This window comes from Rana temporaria, chromosome 7 (genome assembly GCF_905171775.1).
Source record: "Rana temporaria chromosome 7, aRanTem1.1, whole genome shotgun sequence".
Taxonomy (NCBI): Eukaryota; Metazoa; Chordata; class Amphibia; order Anura; family Ranidae; genus Rana; species Rana temporaria.
In genome coordinates, this window is record NC_053495.1 from 18,478,378 (window position 1) to 18,496,965 (window position 18,588).

Genomic DNA, 18,588 nt, shown 5'->3' on the forward strand with positions numbered 1-18,588 from the left:
TGTAAACTATACAGACAGAGGATACAATGTAAACTATACAGACAGAGGATACAATGTTTCAGAAGTTTTCTGAAAGACAAAAAAAGAAGAGGCTGGATTGTTCCATGCTGCAATCAGGGAGGGGGGGGGGGGATCAGCCAGCAGGGGGGCTCCTCTACAATAACTTCTCTAGCTGGATCTTACCTATGGCTGTGAATGGGTTGAAGCTCTGTGAGTCTTGTTGGAAGGGGGGGGGGGGGGGGGAATTGGGTGTTGCTGAGTGACGTTGAGGTTTGTCCTCCCCTCTCAGGAGGAGGGGGGGGTGGTACAGTCCTGTGTGGGTCCCCTGGCTGTGCAGGGAAAGCTGATAGTGAGTTGGCTGGGCTCTCAGCACACACTCCATGGGCAATGATCACCCAGGGCTGGCCCCCTGCACAGCATGAGGAAGAACAAGGTCATGGTGCTGGCTACTTGCCTGGGCTCCTTCATCCTGGTCATCTTCTACTTCCAGAGCAGCCTCAGCTCAGGTAAGTGGCTCTACAAACTTTACTTACTTCTACGGAGCATTGAGGACTAATGGAGGGACCCTGGATGGGGCTTTGTGTATGGTAGATACATTGTAAGGTCTGTGCCCCCCCCCCCCCATGGTAGATTCTATACATTGCAAGGTCTGTGCCCCCCCATGGTAGATTCTATACATTGCAAGGTCTGTGCCCCCCCCCCATGGTAGATTCCACACATTGCAAGGTCTGTGCCCCCCCCCCCCTTATGGTAGAATCTATACATTGCAAGGTCTGTGCCCCCCCCCCATGATAGATCTTATACATTGCAAGGTCTGTGCCCCCCCCCCATGATAGATCTTATACATTGCAAGGTCTGTGCCCCCCCCCATGATAGATCTTATACATTGCAAGGTCTGTCCCCCCCCCCCCATGATAGATCTTATACATTGCAAGGTCTGTCCCCCCCCCCCATGGTAGATCATATACATTGCAAGGTCTGTGCCCCCCCCCCCATGGTAGATCATATACATTGCAAGGTCTGTGCCCCCCCCCCATGGTAGATCATATACATTGCAAGGTCTGTGCCCCCCCCCCCATGGTAGATCATATACATTGCAAGGTCTGTGCCCCCCCCCCCATGGTAGATCATATACATTGCAAGGTCTGTGCCCCCCCCCCCCATGGTAGATCATGTACATTGCAAGGTCTGTGCCCCCCCCTCCATGGTAGATCATGTACATTGCAAGGTCTGTGCCCCCCCCCTCCATGGTAGATCCTGTACATTGCAAGGTCTGTGCCCCCCCCCCCCATGGTAGATCCTGTACATTGCAAGGTCTGTGCCCCCCCCCCATGGTAGATCCTGTACATTGCAAGGTCTGTGCCCCCCCCCATGGTAGATCCTGTACATTGCAAGGTCTGTGCCCCCCCCCCCATGGTAGATCCTGTACATTGCAAGGTCTGTGCCCCCCCCCCCATGGTAGATCCTGTACATTGCAAGGTCTGTGCCCCCCCCCATGGTAGATCCTATACATTGCATGGTCTGTGGGCCCCCCCCCTCAATCGTAGATCCCACACAAGGCAAGGTCTGTGCACCCCCCTATCATAGACCCTACATATTGCAGGGTCTGTGCCCCCCCCCCTCCAATCGTATTTCCTACACATTGCAAGGTCTGTGCACACCCCCCCCCCCCCTTATCCTATCAAAGATTCTACACATTTCAAGCACTGTGCCCCCCCCCCCCAATTGTAGATCCCACACAAGGCAAGGTCTGTGGCCCCCCTATCATATACCCTACATATTGCAGGGTCTGTGCCCCCCCCCCCTCCAATCGTATTTCCTACACATTGCAAGGTCTGTGCACCCCCCCCCCCATCCTATCAAAGATTCTACACATTGCAAGGACTGTGCTCCCCCCCCCCCCCTCTCCCATCAAAGATCCCACACATTGCCAGGTCTGTGCGCCCATTCATTGCATGTTAGAAACTCAATAAATTCTCGTTAAACTTTTCCCTTCCCTGTGCATTACCGGGCAGGACACAAAGTAACTCATTGATCGTCTGCTGGCTGTACACGGCGACTTTAATCGATCCTTTTCTATGGTCGCCATGACTTGATTTAGAGCGGATTTGATAATCAATCGGCCCTGGCAGAAAATTATTGATTTGTTATCTGCCGATTGGCAACAATGAGATGCTTTGTTCATGAATGCGACTGTACAGTTATATTTCGATCGGATTGTAAACATTAGTTGGTGGACGCGGAGGTGCGATTGACAATTTACGTTTGCAAATATCGAACAAAATCCACTTCTCTGTATGTGGTTGGCGGCTATTGATCGATTTTTATTCCTGTTGGGAGCGAGTGACCTCTAATATTTTTTTTTTTTTTTTTAAGCCTGTGTGGAAACCTTTTGTCAATTGGGATTGGTCGTAGTTCTGCACCATTGAAAACACTGGCCCGGATTCAGAGAGCAATTGCGCCTGCGTAACCATAGTTACGCAGCGCAATTGCTGACTTGCTCCGGCGTTACGAATGCTCCTGATTCAGGAACATTGTAACGCCGACTGCAGCCTAAAATCTGCGTGGCATAAGGCTCTTATGCCACGCATATTTTAGGCTGCATTCTTGCGATGACCGCTAGGGGGCGCTCCCATTGTGCTCAGTGTATAGTATGCAAATTGCATACTAACACCGATTCACAATGTTGCGCGAGCCCTGCGTACGCAAGTTACGTCGTTTCAGTACGGCGTGTTTAGCGTAAGGCTGCCCCTTCTAATAGTAGGGGCAGCCAATGCTAAAGGATACCCGTCGTTCCCGCGTCGCGATATTTGAAATCTACGTCGTTTGCGTAAGTGATTCGTGAATGGCGCTGGACGCCATTCACGTTCACTTGGAAGCAAATGACGTCCTTGCGACGTCATTTGCCGCAATGCACGTCGGGAAAGTTTCCCGACGGAGCATGCGCTTTACGTTCGGCACGGGAGCGTGCCGAATTTAAATGATTCCCGCCCCCTACGGGATCATTTACATTAGGCGCCCTTACGCAGGGCAATTTTAAAGAGCGCACACGCAATTTACCGCTCCGTGAATCGTGCGCAGCGCAGATAATTTGCGGGGGGCGCAGGGCAAAAACTCTGCCCTGTGCCTCCGTAAAAAAGGGGCAAATCTCTTTGAATCCAGGCCAATGTCCGCCCGGTGATCATATCTTCCCACATAGAGGTGTGAATTGGGGGGGGGGGGGGGGGGGGGAGGAGAGAGAATAATCAACATTATTAATGACTATATATGTTTGCCAATAACTGACCAAAGCTCCCTATGTGGGTGGTCCTGTCTGCACCACTTCACCGGACAACCTTCAACTGGAAAAAAAATCGAAGGAGCCGGGTGGAAATTTGTCATCTGAACAGCGTATGCGTCCAATCGGATGCAACCACTGCTCGGGTTTTCTGACCACTGCTGAAGCTGGAGATTCATCAATCCGTGTAGTTTAGTAGATGGAGGAATCTGTACGACTTTTTTTTTTTTTTAGCCTACAAAATCTACACTATTAGCCAGATTCACGTAGAGATACAACGGCGTATCGGTAGATACGCCGGCGTGACTCCGAAACTGCGCCGTCGTATATTTAAGCGTTTCTCAAATTGAGATACGCTTAAATGTAGCTAAGATACGACCGCCGGCGTATCTTAGCTGTCTGTTTACGCCGGCCGCTAGGGGCGTGTACACTGATTTACGCCTAGAATGCGTAAATCAGCGAGATACGCCTGTTCACGAACGTACGCTTGCCCGTCGCAGTAAAGATGCGCCGTTTACGTAAGGCGTTTTCAGGCGTAAAGATAATCCACCAAAAAGATGGCGCAGCCAATGTTAAGTATGGACGTCGGAACCGCGTCGAGTTTTTAAATTTTTGCGCAAGTCGTCCGTGAATGGGGCTGGGCGTGATTTACGTTCACGTCGAAACCAATAAGTCTCCAATAAGTCTTGGGATCTGACTTGTGAGACCCCAGGCCGCAGGACATGTGGAATTGAATGAATGTAGTGCCGTTCCTCCTACTGACACTACAGAAGTGGCTGCGACTTCAGAAAAGGTTCCTGCGCTGCTTTTGGTCCGACTTATGATGCAACTTTGGTCCAGAGAATGTAAAGTTGTCTCAAAATCGCGCTTCAAAGTTGCAGTGGAAATCATGCAAATTTGGAGATGCACTAATGTAAGGAGCCTAATGTGTCCTTTGAAGCTGAGAACAAGAACAGATCATTCCACAGAGACCAGGCAATGATGGCTCTGAACCTGGAAGTGGTCACAGATCGTCACTTCGGGGGTCACTCTAGCTAGGGGAGAGCAGTGATGTTTGCTGGCATCCTTCTGCTTTTCCTGCTCACACCCACCATAGACATCCAGGCGTCCTAGGTGAGCCTAGGATACATAGAAGGGGGGTGGCATGTTACTACTCACATGGAAGCGATCCGATGGCTTTACAACACTTGAATCCCTGCCACAGGCAAGCCAACAGCTGAGATCATGTTTGCACATGCTGGTGCTGCCGACATATGTCAGTGGCAGCAAAATGTTTAATCTGCATGTCCATTATAGAAGATTCTGCAGGGGTATGCAGTGTGTTGGCCATATCTATGTCCCAAGGCAGCAATGCTGGATTCCTCTACTCTCTGGCCATGACTCAACACCCAATTATAACGCTGGGAGCTTGCTGACAGAGTGATGCTGTCCAATTAGCATCCTGGGGGGGAGGCTGGTGACTGAAGTGTATTGCTCAACTGCAGTGGAGGAAAGTGAGATCACCCACCTCTGTCTATAAATTGCTGGCGCAGAACCTGGATCACAATACTGGCTGAACAGATTTAAAGCGGCTTTAAACCCAAAATGTAATATATTGCAGATTACCAATCATTAGATGTGGTGGCTGCATTTTGTTTTTTTCCTTCCCTTTTTTTTTCTTCAGGTTTTTTTCCCCTGGTGATTTGGCCAGTTACACACCTCCTGTATTAGAGTGCCCCCCACTCTGATATACAAGCGATGTCTTGATATAAGAGTAGCGTCATGTCACAACTGAGTATAAAAAAGAGAGGAGCCTCTAAGTGTAGCAATATGGTTACATCTAATGAAGGTACAAGATATTGCTACACTTAGAGGCGCCTCTCTTCTCTTTTATACCCTGTAAAAAAAATATGCTTTGATATACAAGTGTAGAAACTGAAAGCATGGACAGCCGCACCTCCAAAAAAACCTTAGGTTGTCTTTATTTTTAAAAAACAGTGGGTGGAAAATGCAATACAAATAACAGCAAAGGGTGGGAGACAGCCTACGCGTTTTGCACTGCGATCAGTGCTTAATCATGGCTCATGACTAAGCACTGATCGCAGTACGAAACACGTAGGCTGTCTCCCACCCTTTGCTGTTATTTGTATTGCATTTTCCACCCACTGTTTTATTTTTAAATAAAGACAATCTAAGGTTTTTTTTGGAGGTGCGGCTGTCCATCCTTTCAGCTTCTACGTTTTGCCTCGTGCATTGCCGGCACTCTTGGCCTCCTGAGCAGCTACTGATTGTCCAGCATACCCACCTGGAGCGGTAATCGTTATTTTCTTTGATATACAAGTGCTTTGGATTACAAGCATGTTTCTGGAACAAATAATGCTCGCAATCCAAGGTTTTACTGTATTTGTATTTTGAAGGTGTCTTTAGTGGTCTGTCTTGGGATTTTCCTTTTTTCTTAGATGTTGTTTTTAGAGTCCTGTTCTGATCTATGATCATAAGATGGCCTGGAGTTGTCTAACCTGAAGAAAAGTCCTTCATCGTCAAACACCGGCAGTTGTGGTCCAGATGCTGAAAATCAAAACTTGTAAAGCAGAAGTTGTACAAACCCCCCCCCCCCCCCCCCCCCCACTTCTTAAAACAAAATCATGAGAAAAAACGTTTCCCATGGGTGTTTTTGGTCGGTCTAATGACGTTCTGGGTCCTTCTTCCTCGTCTCCAGGTGCAGTTCTGTAATGTGATGACACGGTCCCTTGTGACAGCCTTGACTAGGAGGATGTGGGTTTTTTGACGTTGGCCATCATTCAACCCAGAGGACATCTAGGGGTGGAAAGGAGTTTTTGAGGGGGGACAAATCTGGATTGAAGATAAGAATTGCACTTAAATTGGAGGTTCACCCAAAAACTTAATTTTTAACATTAGATTGAGGCTCATTTTGTGAAGGGGAATCGGGTGTTTTTTTTAAAAATCAAAGCAGTACTTACCGTTTTAGAGAGCGATTTTATCCGCCGCTTCCGGGTATGGGCTGCGGGACTGGGCGTTCCTATTTGATTGACAGGCTTCCGACGGTCGCATACATTGCGTCACGATTTTCCGAAAGTAGCCGAACGTCGGTGCGCAGGCGCCGTATAGAGCCGCACCGACATTCGGCTACTCGTGACGCGATGTATGCGACCGTCAGAAGCCTGTCAATCAAATAGGAACACCCAGTCCCGAAGACCATACCCGGAAGCGGCGGAGAAGATCGGTCTCTAAAACGGTAAGTACGGCTTCGATTTTTAAAAAAACACCCAATTCCCCTTGACAAAATGAGCCTCAATCTAATGTTAAAAAAAATTGTTTTTCGGGTGAACTCCCGCTTTAAAGGGGTTGTAAAGTTGTTATTATTATTATTATTATTATTATTATTATTATTATTATTATTTATTTATTTTTAAATAACAAACATGTCATACCTACCTCCACTGTGCAGCTCGTTTTGCACAGAGTGTCCCCATACCTGGTCTTCTGGGGTCCCTCGGCAGCTGTCTCTGCTCCTCCCCGCAAGAACTCGACACCTTCATGCAAGCTCGCATGGTGTTGAGTTCCTGCGGGCGCGCTCCCGTGATACAGCCGTGATACAGCCGGCGGCTATTGCCACTCACGGTGTCACTCGGCCCTGCCCCCGCCTATGGCTGCGCTGCTTGCAATCCATCCAGTGTAGCCAATCAACGGCCAGGCTCAGAAACGAGAAGGATGACGGGGGCGATCGCAGGACTTTCGAAGGGTCAGGTAAGTAAAACGGGGGCTGGGGGGGTTTTGGACGTTTTTTCACCTTAATGCACTAAGGTGAGAAAAACAATTACCTTTACAACCCCTACAAATACTGCAGCTCCTAACTTTTAATAAATGGACACTTACCTGTCCCGAAGCCGATCAATCGCTCGGCTCTCGGTTGCCCACACCGCCATCCTCGGTGAGGGAATCAGGAAGTGAAGCCTGATGGGACTTGTAGTTCTGAAACAGCTGTTGGCTGTGTAAGCACATGTGCAGCAGCAAGAACAGTGGGCATTAACACCCAGGTGCCAAATATATGCGTCCATGGCAGCTGAGGGGTTTTTGGTCTTTTGGGGGAGGTGGCTTTTTTTCTTTTCTTTCCCCTTTTTTTTTTGTTTTTTTTCTCAGCTGAGGTTTATCCTCCTTGGAGGATTCTGCACATGTGCATGCATAGATATGTCAAAGGGTTCTGCTGGGATTTGAAGGCCGCACACAGCCCTTGGGCTGTGCATGCTCCATATAATAAAAAATGGTGGCACCAGTGGAGGGGGGGGGGGGGGGGAGATGGGTCAGAGCCATAATTAATGGGACTGAAGTTCCCCTGTTTTAAACCCAGTTAAAGGGCCACAGGGAGGGGGTGGGATGGGGTTAATGAATTTTCATAGATTAACATTATAATAATTTCTATGCACCCCAGCATGGAGTGTGTGTGTGTGTGTGTGTGTGTGTGTGTGGCCAGGTTACCTCCTGGTGCCTTTCTGTTGCTGCGCCCTTCTCCTCCTGCCTGGGTAATGACTGTGACTTGGGCCATAACTAAATTGCTAGTCATAGGAAAACTTTTTTTGGGCAGAAGTGTTAACAGGCTTACAAGCTGCACTCTGCGGACAGAGAATAAATTCCGCGGAGCCCCCCCATTCCCTGGTCTGCTGCTGTGTGCGGAGGGCTATGAATTATCCTCTTTATCATTCAGCCCAATGAATGGAACCTCTCAGTGGCCCTTCTTGCCACTTCCCGCAGAGCTCCGCTTTTTTTCTCAGACTAGATGCAGGAACCCCCACCCCCCCCCCAAGTCACCCCTTGTCTCCACCTCCCATTACCACCCATTTTAGAGAATACAAAACCAAGTATAATTTTGTGGTGCTAAGTAATATAATTTGTATGGAATTTGTTAAGGATGACAAGAAAAGCCGTAAAATAGATCCCCTGTAGCTAGCGACAATAGATCCATCCCAGCAACAATGGACCGTCCCCCCCCCCCCCCCCCAGCAACAACGATAGAGTCTGCCCAACAATGATTAACCCTCCAGCAACATAAGACCAACCCCATTTCACCAACCAACCGTCACTGGTTTTCTAGGTAAATGTATTTCTAAAGGTGATATTGGTATGAAAACGACCCATGCAACCCATATATACAAAGACACCTAAAACAAATGCGTTCAGAAATGACGTTTTGTGTAATAAAATGGAAGGACACGGAAAAAGTATTGAACACGCTAACTGAAATTTATTTAATACTTGGTACAAAATCCTTTGTTGGTAATGACAGCTTCAAGACGCCTCCTGTATGGAGAAACGAGTCGCATGCGTTGCTCAGGTGTGATTTTTATTTTTTTGGCCTGTTCTTCAACACAAACCGTCTTCAGGTCTTGAAGGTTCCGCGGGCCTCGTCTATGAACGCCGATCTTTAGTTCCTTCAATAGATTTTCTGTTGGATTCAAGGCAGGTGATTGGCTGAGACATTCTAGTAGATTTATTTTCTTTCTTTGAAACCAACTGAGAGTTTCCTTGGCTTTGTGGTTGGGATCATTATATCATTATCTTGCTGAAATGTCCTCCCTCGTTTTATCTTCCTGGTAGATGACGGCAGATTTCTATTAAGATTTTTTTCCTTTCATCCTTCCTTCAATGATATGAAGTTTTCCAGTACTGTGTGCTGAAAATCAGCCCCGCCCACACGATGTTCCCGCCTCCAAATCTCACTGTTGGGGGGGGGGGGGGGGGGGGGTTAGGGGTGTTTTTGGGGTGCAGTGCCATTTATTCCTTCAAACATGGTGTGTATTATGGCATCCTAAAGCCTCGTACACACGATCGGATATTCTGACACAAATTGTGCGATGGAAGGGTTTTGTCGGATAATCCGACCATCTGTACGCTCCATCGGACAATTGTTGTCGGAATTTCTTTTTGCACCTCCCTTTCTTCAATACTTTTTTTTTTCTGTGTCATTCCATTTTATTACACATAACTTAATTTCTGAATGTATTTATTTAGGTTTCTGTGTATGCATGGGTTGGTACCAGCATGTGGTGAACATTTTGTATCGATAGCACCTTTTATACAATCCGTTTACCTAGAAAAATGGTGACGTGTTCAATACTTAAATAAATTATATATATATATATATATATATATATATATATATATATATATATATATATATTTTTACCCCCTGTATCTTATATTTTAATATCTGCATGTCTCCTATTTGTAAGTGCCGGTTCACAGAGGGGTAACCCGACTTACAGCGCGACTTTGCAAGTCGATTTGGAGGCGACTTCAGTGCGACTTTGAGCAACTTACAACGCGACTTAAAGTTGCCTCCAGGACAGGCGACTTTGGCTGTGGCCAATCACAGAATATTCAGCTCTGTGGGAGGGGTTTGTCTCCTGTAAAGTCACTTCAATATAGATAAAGATCCGACTCGGAGGCGACTTCCATTGAAATCAGTGGGTAGAAGTCGCCTTGAAGTAGTACAGGAACCTTTTTTTAAGTCGGAGCGACTTCACTAGTGTGCATTAAGCCGGCTCTCATTCACTTCTATGACATTTCTTATGCCCAGCAACTTAAGGACCGACAAGTCGGATCCCGAGTTGCTGTAGTGTGAACCGCCACTTAACGTCTGTTTTTGCACACAATGTAACTTCGTGTTTTGCCGCTGGAAGCGGCCCGCGTCTCGCATTGTTTTAAAGCTGGAACAGAAGCCTCCATTCATTCTGCGCTCCAGACTGTTTAATACCTTTCCTGCAAACCGCAGCAATGCTAAAATTGGCCGATGGTCGGGATCTCCCCCCTCTGGCGGTGAATAGGTTAATTGTTTAGTCTGGGACCTGTGGCCCCTCCCAGGGTCTTCGCCAAAGTGGCAGCAAAACAAACGTGGTCTCCCTTTTCCCCCAACAGACACAACCTCTCTGTTTCTGGGCCGCATTGTGGAATCTACAATCTGAGACCTCCAGAGGGGGGGGGGGGGTCTTATAAAAACACTAAAAATATTTCCTAGCTGACATCACCCTTTAAATGCCCCCTCTCCTCCCCTCCCCTCCCCCTCCACTGATTGCTTTGGTGTAGGATCGCCATGTTTCACATAGATCCGTGAAGTCACTGAGAACCTTTGTAACGGATTGTAGCTACATTCCCATTTGCTGCTTTGTTAAAAAAAAAAAAGACAAAGTTCAACTCCTATACGTGTAATAGAACGCCATGGAATGGCGCGTCACACAGGCAGGAAAAAAACGCTGCATTTGGATGTGTACAGCAGATTTGTACAGATGCAGCTCTATACAGTGGGGGGGGGGAATAATTATTTGATCCCCCTGCAGATTTTGTAGGTTTGCCCACTTATAAAGAAATGTTCAGTCCTATTATTTTTTTATCATAGTTGTATTTTAAAACTGGCGGTATTTTGGGGCAGTATGTCTGCATTTTACAGGGGGCAAACTAGTGGCAATTGATGGGCACAGTGGCGACAATGGTAGAGTGGCCGCATTTGATGGCACAGCGGCGACAATTAATGGCACAGTGGCTGCGTTTGATGGGCACAGTGGCTGCGTTTGATGGGCACAGTGGCTGCGTTTGATGGGCACAGTGGCTGCGTTTGATGGGCACAGTGGCTGCGTTTGATGGCCACAGTGAGGCGGCAATTGGTGTATTTTTTTTTTTTTCCATTTTTTTTGCGCCCCCGCCACTGGTTATTTTGTATATATTCCATTTGTGAATAATCACTCCAACAGTCTCCTTCTCACCAATCTTCTTGCTGAGGGTCTTGTAGCCCATTCCAGCCTTGTGCAGGTCTACAATCTTGCCCCTGATGTCCTTTGACAGTTCTTTGGTCTTGCCCAGGATGGTGAGGTTTGAATAGAAGAAAGGAATTCTGAGGACAGGCATCCTGAAATGATGGTTCAGAGGTGACAGTTGTGTAAATCCTGGTGCAGTTCTAGAATCTGTTCACAAATGTCTGAGGCCCCGTACACACGACCGAGTTTCTCGGCAGAATTCAGCCAGAAACTCGGTCAGAGCTGGATTCTGCCGAGAAACTCGGTCGTGTGTACACTTTTCAGCGAGGAACCTGTCGAGGAACTCGTCGGGGCGAAAAGAGAACATGTTCTCTATTTCCTCGTTGTTCAATGAGGAAAGTCGGTCCGCCGAGCTCCTCGGCGGCTTCCACACTGAACTCGCCGAGGAACTCGATGTGTTTGGCACGTCGAGTTCCTCGGTCGTGTGTACGGGGCCTTACACAATTCAACCCCTGCTTCAGCTTCTCGTGTTGCAATGTTGCCGTCTGTTTTCTGGGGGAGAGGAGACTCCGGTCGGGAACAAAGCGTCTTTGGAAAATATTTTTTTATATATTGGCGAGCAAAACCGAAACTTCCATTCGTAAATCACTTTTTAACAAGAGAACTTCCCTGGATCAACTAACATTTAAAATGGAAGATCCAAGGCTGCCATTTATCTGGCTGCTTGACTACATTCAGCTACGTGACTCGATCGTCATCGGCTAGGTATCTGAGCGCGGGCCGCCCTGTGAGAAGCCGAGGGTAAAACATCTGGTGGGGATCGGAAGTCCAGGGCTGTAAATGGATGTCAATAGGGGCACAGCCGCTCATCCCAATTCGACAGTTGTGTGGTTCAGTGGCCCTGAATGCCCACTGTCTGCTTTTCGCTCACCAGCACAACTGTCAAATTGTGACGAGAGGCTGTGTCCGTGTAGACCAGGGGTCTCAAACTGGTGACCCTTCAGCAGTTGTGGAACTACAAGTCCCATGAGGCATTGCAAGGCTGACAGTTGTATGACACCCACAGACAAAAGGGAGGTAGGTCCCCTGCTCACTACATATCAAGATACTGTACAGAATATAAAGTCCTAGCACAGTAGCCCATTTATTGCGGACTCCCCTAATTGATGCGGTCTCCGTTGGTCAAATAACAATGCAAAAACAAACCCACCGAGGAGAATATAAAGAAATCCCCCCCCCCCCCCGGATAAAGAAACAACGGGTGTACCACGCCGCATAAAAAAATGGTAATTTTATTGGTAGAAAAATAATATAAATAGCAATTGCATAAATACCAGCAGGCACACAGAACCCGTCACCATCACCCAACACAAGAAAATTAATAAGACAACGTTGTCTATAATAAAACTACAACTGCATCATAAAGTGCATGCAATACTCTAAGGGGCAGATCCACAGAGCAAGAACGCCGGCGTATCTAGTGATACGCCGGCGTACTTTCAAATTACCCGCGTGGTATCGTTGTTTTGAATCCTCAAAACAAGATACGACGGCATCTGGGTTAGATCCGACAGGCGTATGCCTTCGGATCTTAGATGCAATTCTTCGGCGTCCGCTGGGTGGCGTTCACGTCGTTTTCAGCGTCGAGTATGCAAATTGGCTATTTCCGACGATCCACGAACGTACGCGCGGCCAGCGCATTCCTTTACGTCGTCTCTAGTCGGCTTTTTCCGGCGTATAGTTAAAGCTGGTATTTCGTGGCGTATAGTTAGACCTGCCATGTTAAGTATGGCAGTCGTTCCTGCGTTTATTTTGAATTTTTTTTTATGTTTGCGTAAGTCGTCCGTGAATCGGGATGGACGTAATTCACGTCTATGTTAAAAAAAGACGTCCTTGCGACGTCATTTAGCGCAATGCACGGCGGAAAATTTAGGGACGGCGCATGCGCAGTTCATTCGGCGCGGGGACGCGCTTCATTTAAATTAAACACGCCCCCTAATCGCCGATTTGAATTCCGCGCCATTACGCCGCTTGAGATACACTACACCGCCGTAACTTACGGCGCAAATTCTTTATGGATTCGATTTAAAGCCAGGTAAGGTACGGCGGCGTAGCGTATCTCGGATACGATGCGCCGGGGCAGATCTTTGTGGATCTGGCCCTAAGGCTCCATTCACACTAATGCTTTTTTTTTTTATGCATTTTGCAGAAATGCAGGGAATTTTTTTAACATGGTTTCCTATGGAACATGTTCACATCAATGCTTTTTTGTGCCTCTGCGTTTTTGGAAAGGGTCAGGGACTTTTTTTCCTGCAAAAAACAGCGTTTTGCATGCAATAGAATTCAATGGACCTGCATCAAAAACGCAAGTGTCGCGATTTTGCAGCGGTTTGCGTTTTGTGTTTTTTTTTTTTTTTTTTTTTTAACCTGTTCATAGCTGGTTGTTAAAGGAAATGTAAAAAAAATAAAAATCGCTGGCTAAAAAAAAAAAAAAACGCAAATCGTGGTAAAAACGCAGCAAAAACGCTCAAAAGCAACATGCATAGGTGTGAATCGAGCCTAACAGGGTGACCAGCTGGAATCAGTCCAGTCAATCACACTGCAAGCTGATGGATCGGCCAGGTGGACTGGCCTGGTCCCCTACGGGGAATGTAATAGAGTAGCGATAAAAATGGCCATGTGGATGGATGACATCAGACACTACTACAACAGCACAGTTGGACAATATCATGGGACTGGGAGGGAGCCCCGCTGACAGCTGATGACTCATCCACTGTTAAAGCGGGAGTTCACCCAATTAGTTTTTTTTTTTTCTCTTTTACCCTTGGATGCATGCTCGTTTTGTCTAGGGGAATCGGCGAGTTGTTTTAAAATATGAGCTGTACTTACCGTTTACGAGATGCATCTTCTCCGTCGCTTCCGGGTATGGGTCTTCGGGAGCGGGCGTTCCTTCTTGATTGACAGTCTTCCGAGAGGCTTCCGACGGTCTTCCGACGGGAGACAGTTGATTCAGACCATATTATATTAAACCCTAAATACGGGTGTAATGTGTTCCTAAGGTTGAACCTAGCCTTTCATATAATGGGGGCATTTACACTGGCACCCTCAACCACCCACCTGGTGCCATCCCTGGATAATGCTAATGTACATGGGGCGATTAGGGTGTGCCCAGGCGTGTACGTGTACAGTATATTTTTTTTCCTATAAATCGGAAGGGGTCCTAATGGTTTTTGGGTCAACTTTTTTTATATTTTAGTATATTTATTTAACTATAAACTTTTAAGCTGTTTTATATCACGATAAAGTGTGTGTATGGCGGTGCATAGTAGCCAATTGGCTTCTAACTTCAGCTTGTTCACTTTAAGCATTTACAACAAAACCTGGAAGCTGATTGGCTACCATGCATAGCTGCACCTGATTTTGCAACCTCCATTTTTAGTAACGACCCCTATTTATTATAAGGAAGGAGTCACTGCTTGACAACAATGGCACCTGAACTTACGTTTTGAGATTGTAGTGTGTTTTGAGATCGCAGGCAGAATCTGTGATTCTGCTGCGATCCCAAAACGCCTTTACGTGACTGGAGCCTGAACATTGGGCTTATTTCAGAACATCTAAATGTAATATAATATAATGCTTCATGTGTAAAGCACTCCCCGCTGGCTGGATAGAAGACCAGGGCTCAAGTCCTGCGGGAATGCGTGGGAACGGAGTTCCTGCACTTTTTTTCACAGCAGGAACTCTGTTCCCTTTGCAGGACTATAGCAGCCGAGCCGCCCGAGCCAATCCTTCACTAAGCGGCGATGCCCAGCTCGAGTCACTGTCAGGGGCAGGCGAACCTTAGTAATCCTTTATGTTACTGGCCGCTTCCTGTATATGGATTCATCGGGTAATGTGCGGGTATTCCGTCACTTCCTCGATGCCGCAATGTCTCCTGGGAGCTTTTGTCATTGTTCCCAGGAGACATTGCGGAGGTCTGCCGCAAGTTATCGCGGGATTTAGAAAGAACTTGCTTCTAGAACATGCAGTTTAGTAATTATGCATATGCGCGTATCATTTTTTTTTTTCTTAGTGGGGGAGTGGATCTTGGGTGGGAGTTCCCACACTTTTTTGCCCAGGACTTGACCCCTGTAGAAGACTGTATATTATGAGTATGCAATATTTCCTATATGATAAAGGGGAGATGCACAATGCATTATTAGTTGATTTGATATGTGTAAATTATGTATAAATCGCAAGATAATGAAGCTTATCCATTTTATAAGAGACCAGTGACATCACTGAGAATGCAGCCTATCCATTCACTAGAGACCAGTGACATCACTGAGAATGCAGCCTATCGGTTCACTAGAGACCAGTGACATCACTGAGAATGCAGCCTATCGGTTCACTAGAGACCAGTGACATCACTGAGAATGCAGCCTATCGGTTCACTAGAGACCAGTGACATCACTGAGAATGTGGCCTATCCATTCACTAGAGATCAGTGACATCACTGAGAATGTGGCCTATCCATTGACTAGAGAATGGTGACCTCACTGAGAATGAAGCTAGTCTCCAATGGCTTCACCGGAGATGATCTTCCACTCATCCAGTGAATTTTTCCACATATGCCTGACAGTTAGTCACGGGGATCCTCCAGACATTCACATTTTCCCATGAAGTGTTGATGTAAGATGACATGGGGGTGGGTATAAAGATGTAAATATCGCTTAGCGGCGCTATTTCACAAAAGATAAGATTTCACCCATCTCATGACGTGACTCTGCGGTTCTTCTATAGATTTTCCTATGATTGGTGGTTAAATTTGAATGAAGTAGGTTAAGTTTCCATTAATTGAGCAGTACGCCAAGCGTAACCTGAAACAAGAGATGACAGCTCAGTATAACCCGACTATAAGGATTTGGCGCAGCTCAATTCTCAGGCTTTGGATTACCGCCTCGCCTACTTTGTGATTCAGGACAAACACCCTGGAACTCTGTAATAGAAGATTATACCACAAAATGGGTGAACGGCTCCCTTTAGCTTTTTCCTCATCCACAGAGCCAGGGAAAGTAACACTCAAACCCAGAAGTGATATAATACACGTCGCTTCTGGGTTCTTGTGGGTAGAGGAGACCAGCAAATGGAGATTGGTGGTCTCCAGCCCCTCTTTATGGTGGCACCCTCTATGCTGAGCTGAAGGTGGGCAACTTAGAAGGGGGTCCACACATGGAGGTGATAGGAGCGTAATGTGGCTAATGTCTCACCTGGCCTCCACTGGAGCTGATGGAGCACAGGTCAAGCTTCATCGGCTTCTTCACCGGTCACAGCTGCTGGGGAAATTAACAGCCGAACCCAGAAGTGATGTAATGCATGACTCTTCTTAATCCCCTCTGCCAGGCGGCACCTACCATGCAGGTGGGACAACGGATTCTGGGAAACATTGCCAGGGGACTACGTGCAGGGGGAGGAACCTACTGGTGGTTTGTGGTTATGATCAGGCAGCTGATGTCTCATCTGCCCTCCATTAAAGCTAATGTAGTTGGTTGGGGGGGTTCTTCCCAGAGGTTGGTTGGGGGGGTTCTTCCCAGAGGTTGGTTGGGGGGGTTCTTCCCAGAGGTTGGTTGGGGGGGTTCTTCCCAGAGGTTGGTTGGGGGGGTTCTTCCCAGAGGTTGGTTGGGGGGTTCTTCCCCGAGGTTGGTTGGGGGGGTTGGTTAGGGGTTCCTTGAGCAATTTCTGCTTCTCTGATTAAGTAACCAGTGACACCAATGATATTTTTAGCTATCTGTAAGGGAGACTTTCTTCTCCTGAGCACCAATATGCATGAATGCATCTTCCAATGGTGGACGGTCACCAGAATTTCCCTAGTGTGTGGTGTTTTTTTCCCCTGTGTATTGGGGTCATTCTCCAGTGACTACTCCTACAATTTTCACTGGGTGTGTGTGGTTTTTTTTTTTTTTTTACGTACTGGTGGTGTGTGGATACGATCGAGTGGTTGATGTCTCACCTGCCCTCCATTGAAGCTGATGGAGCACAGATTGGAATTGGGAGTCTGAAACATACCAGGAGATCGTGGAATCGTTTCCACCTGACAATTGGCTTGTCAGAGTTGAAACCTTTGCTGCTGCAGACGTATGACATACATCGGTGGCAGCGAAAGGGTTCATGGGCTGTTTATTTTATCTTGGTATTGTTGGTTCTACTTTAAGCCTACATCTACCAAAAAGTGGAAATGGTCCGTTTTGGACAGACTGACCCCTTTTTAAATTCTAACAATGTAGTAGTGGCGTAGTATATGCAGTTTATCAATTTTGGTAACAATAGGAGTCTTTTTTTTTACACGCTATGAATAGACAGTTTCGGATATTTTCATTGTCTTATCCTCAGCAAGCTGATGGTGCACATTTTCTGGCCTGTAGTTTAGACGGTTGGCAGGCGGTCAGAATAATAATGTAACCGGTACATCTGACGGTAGCTGTGTGTCTCAATGGTGTTCTGTCTGCTCGTTCTATATCTGGCCCTTAGGGTAACTGGAAGTTGCACGTACCATCCCGGGGTAAAGCGTCTGGTAGTTTTCCACCCAGAATGACTGGCAGGGAAGACTAAAGAGACTTCAGTACAGACACACAATTCGGGAATACATTTCTGTAGATAAATATTTTTTCTTGTTGTGCTACTTTTGGTTTTGTACACACTTTTATTGTGCCACCTGATTTTGCGGCCTGCATTGGTTCCAAGGTAATCTCCGCTGACGACGCTCTGTGTATATCAAAATAAAGTTCAGGAACAAACCTGTGTGGTGGATACATATTTATTCTTGGTTCTGCACACAGTCTGGAAGAAAGCATAATTCTCCAGCCTGTGACCGTTCCAAGTTATTCTGACAACAGGCTCTATCTTAAAGTGGATGTAAACCCCCCCCCCCCCAAATTATTTTTTTTTTTATGTCACAATGTAGAGAATAAGATTTCCTATCATCTGTGCCCAGTCTTGCCACACAGAGTTAATCCAGCTCTGAGCAATCCTCTTTTATTGTTCAGTGAACATAAAAGGACTTGCAGAGAAAAACCTGTCTAAATTAAAAAGTCCTTTCCGCCCTCCTTGCTTCGAGTGACAGGTTATTTACATATCTCGTGCACTAGCTTGGACACATGCACAGCCCCTGTAAAAAGTTCCAATCAGACAGTCAGTCACCACTCACTCCTGAGTGGGTATTGCTCACCCGGATAGACCCCTCTCACATGGCCTAGCAGCCGGAATGATGCACAGAACAGTCTCTCTGCCACAGACCGTCTGAGAATGAGCATGGATAGCCAAGAATCCTCCGCCACAGGATTTAAGTCCCGAACTTCCAGCCTTACAGTAAAGAGCCTTTAAGCCGATCCGGCGAACTGTAAGACAAGTAGAGCTGTGGATCCCTGTATAACAAAGTCACCAGGCCTATCCCGAGATATTAGCTTGCTTTGCTTGGTCTCCTCCAGGGCAGGTCCTCCCCCGGTTTCCTTCGTTAAGCAGCTTCCCCCACTTGGATGGACAGCTTGGGATCCCCTTTAGAATCATAGGCCCCCAGCCAGCATAGCTGGG

The 18,588-nt window shown here is 47.0% G+C and overlaps 1 protein-coding gene across 1 annotated transcript in view; it reads left to right on the plus strand.

The window, feature by feature from the left end:
* The first annotated feature begins 290 nt into the window (after positions 1-290).
* Positions 291-18,588, plus strand: part of CHST13 (carbohydrate sulfotransferase 13) — a 30,194-nt gene continuing 11,896 nt past the window's right edge. Inside the window, exon 1 of the mRNA XM_040358989.1 lies at positions 291-506. Within this exon, the coding sequence (XP_040214923.1) occupies positions 419-506 (88 nt within the window). The 5' untranslated portion in view covers positions 291-418. The remainder of the gene's footprint in view (positions 507-18,588) is intronic.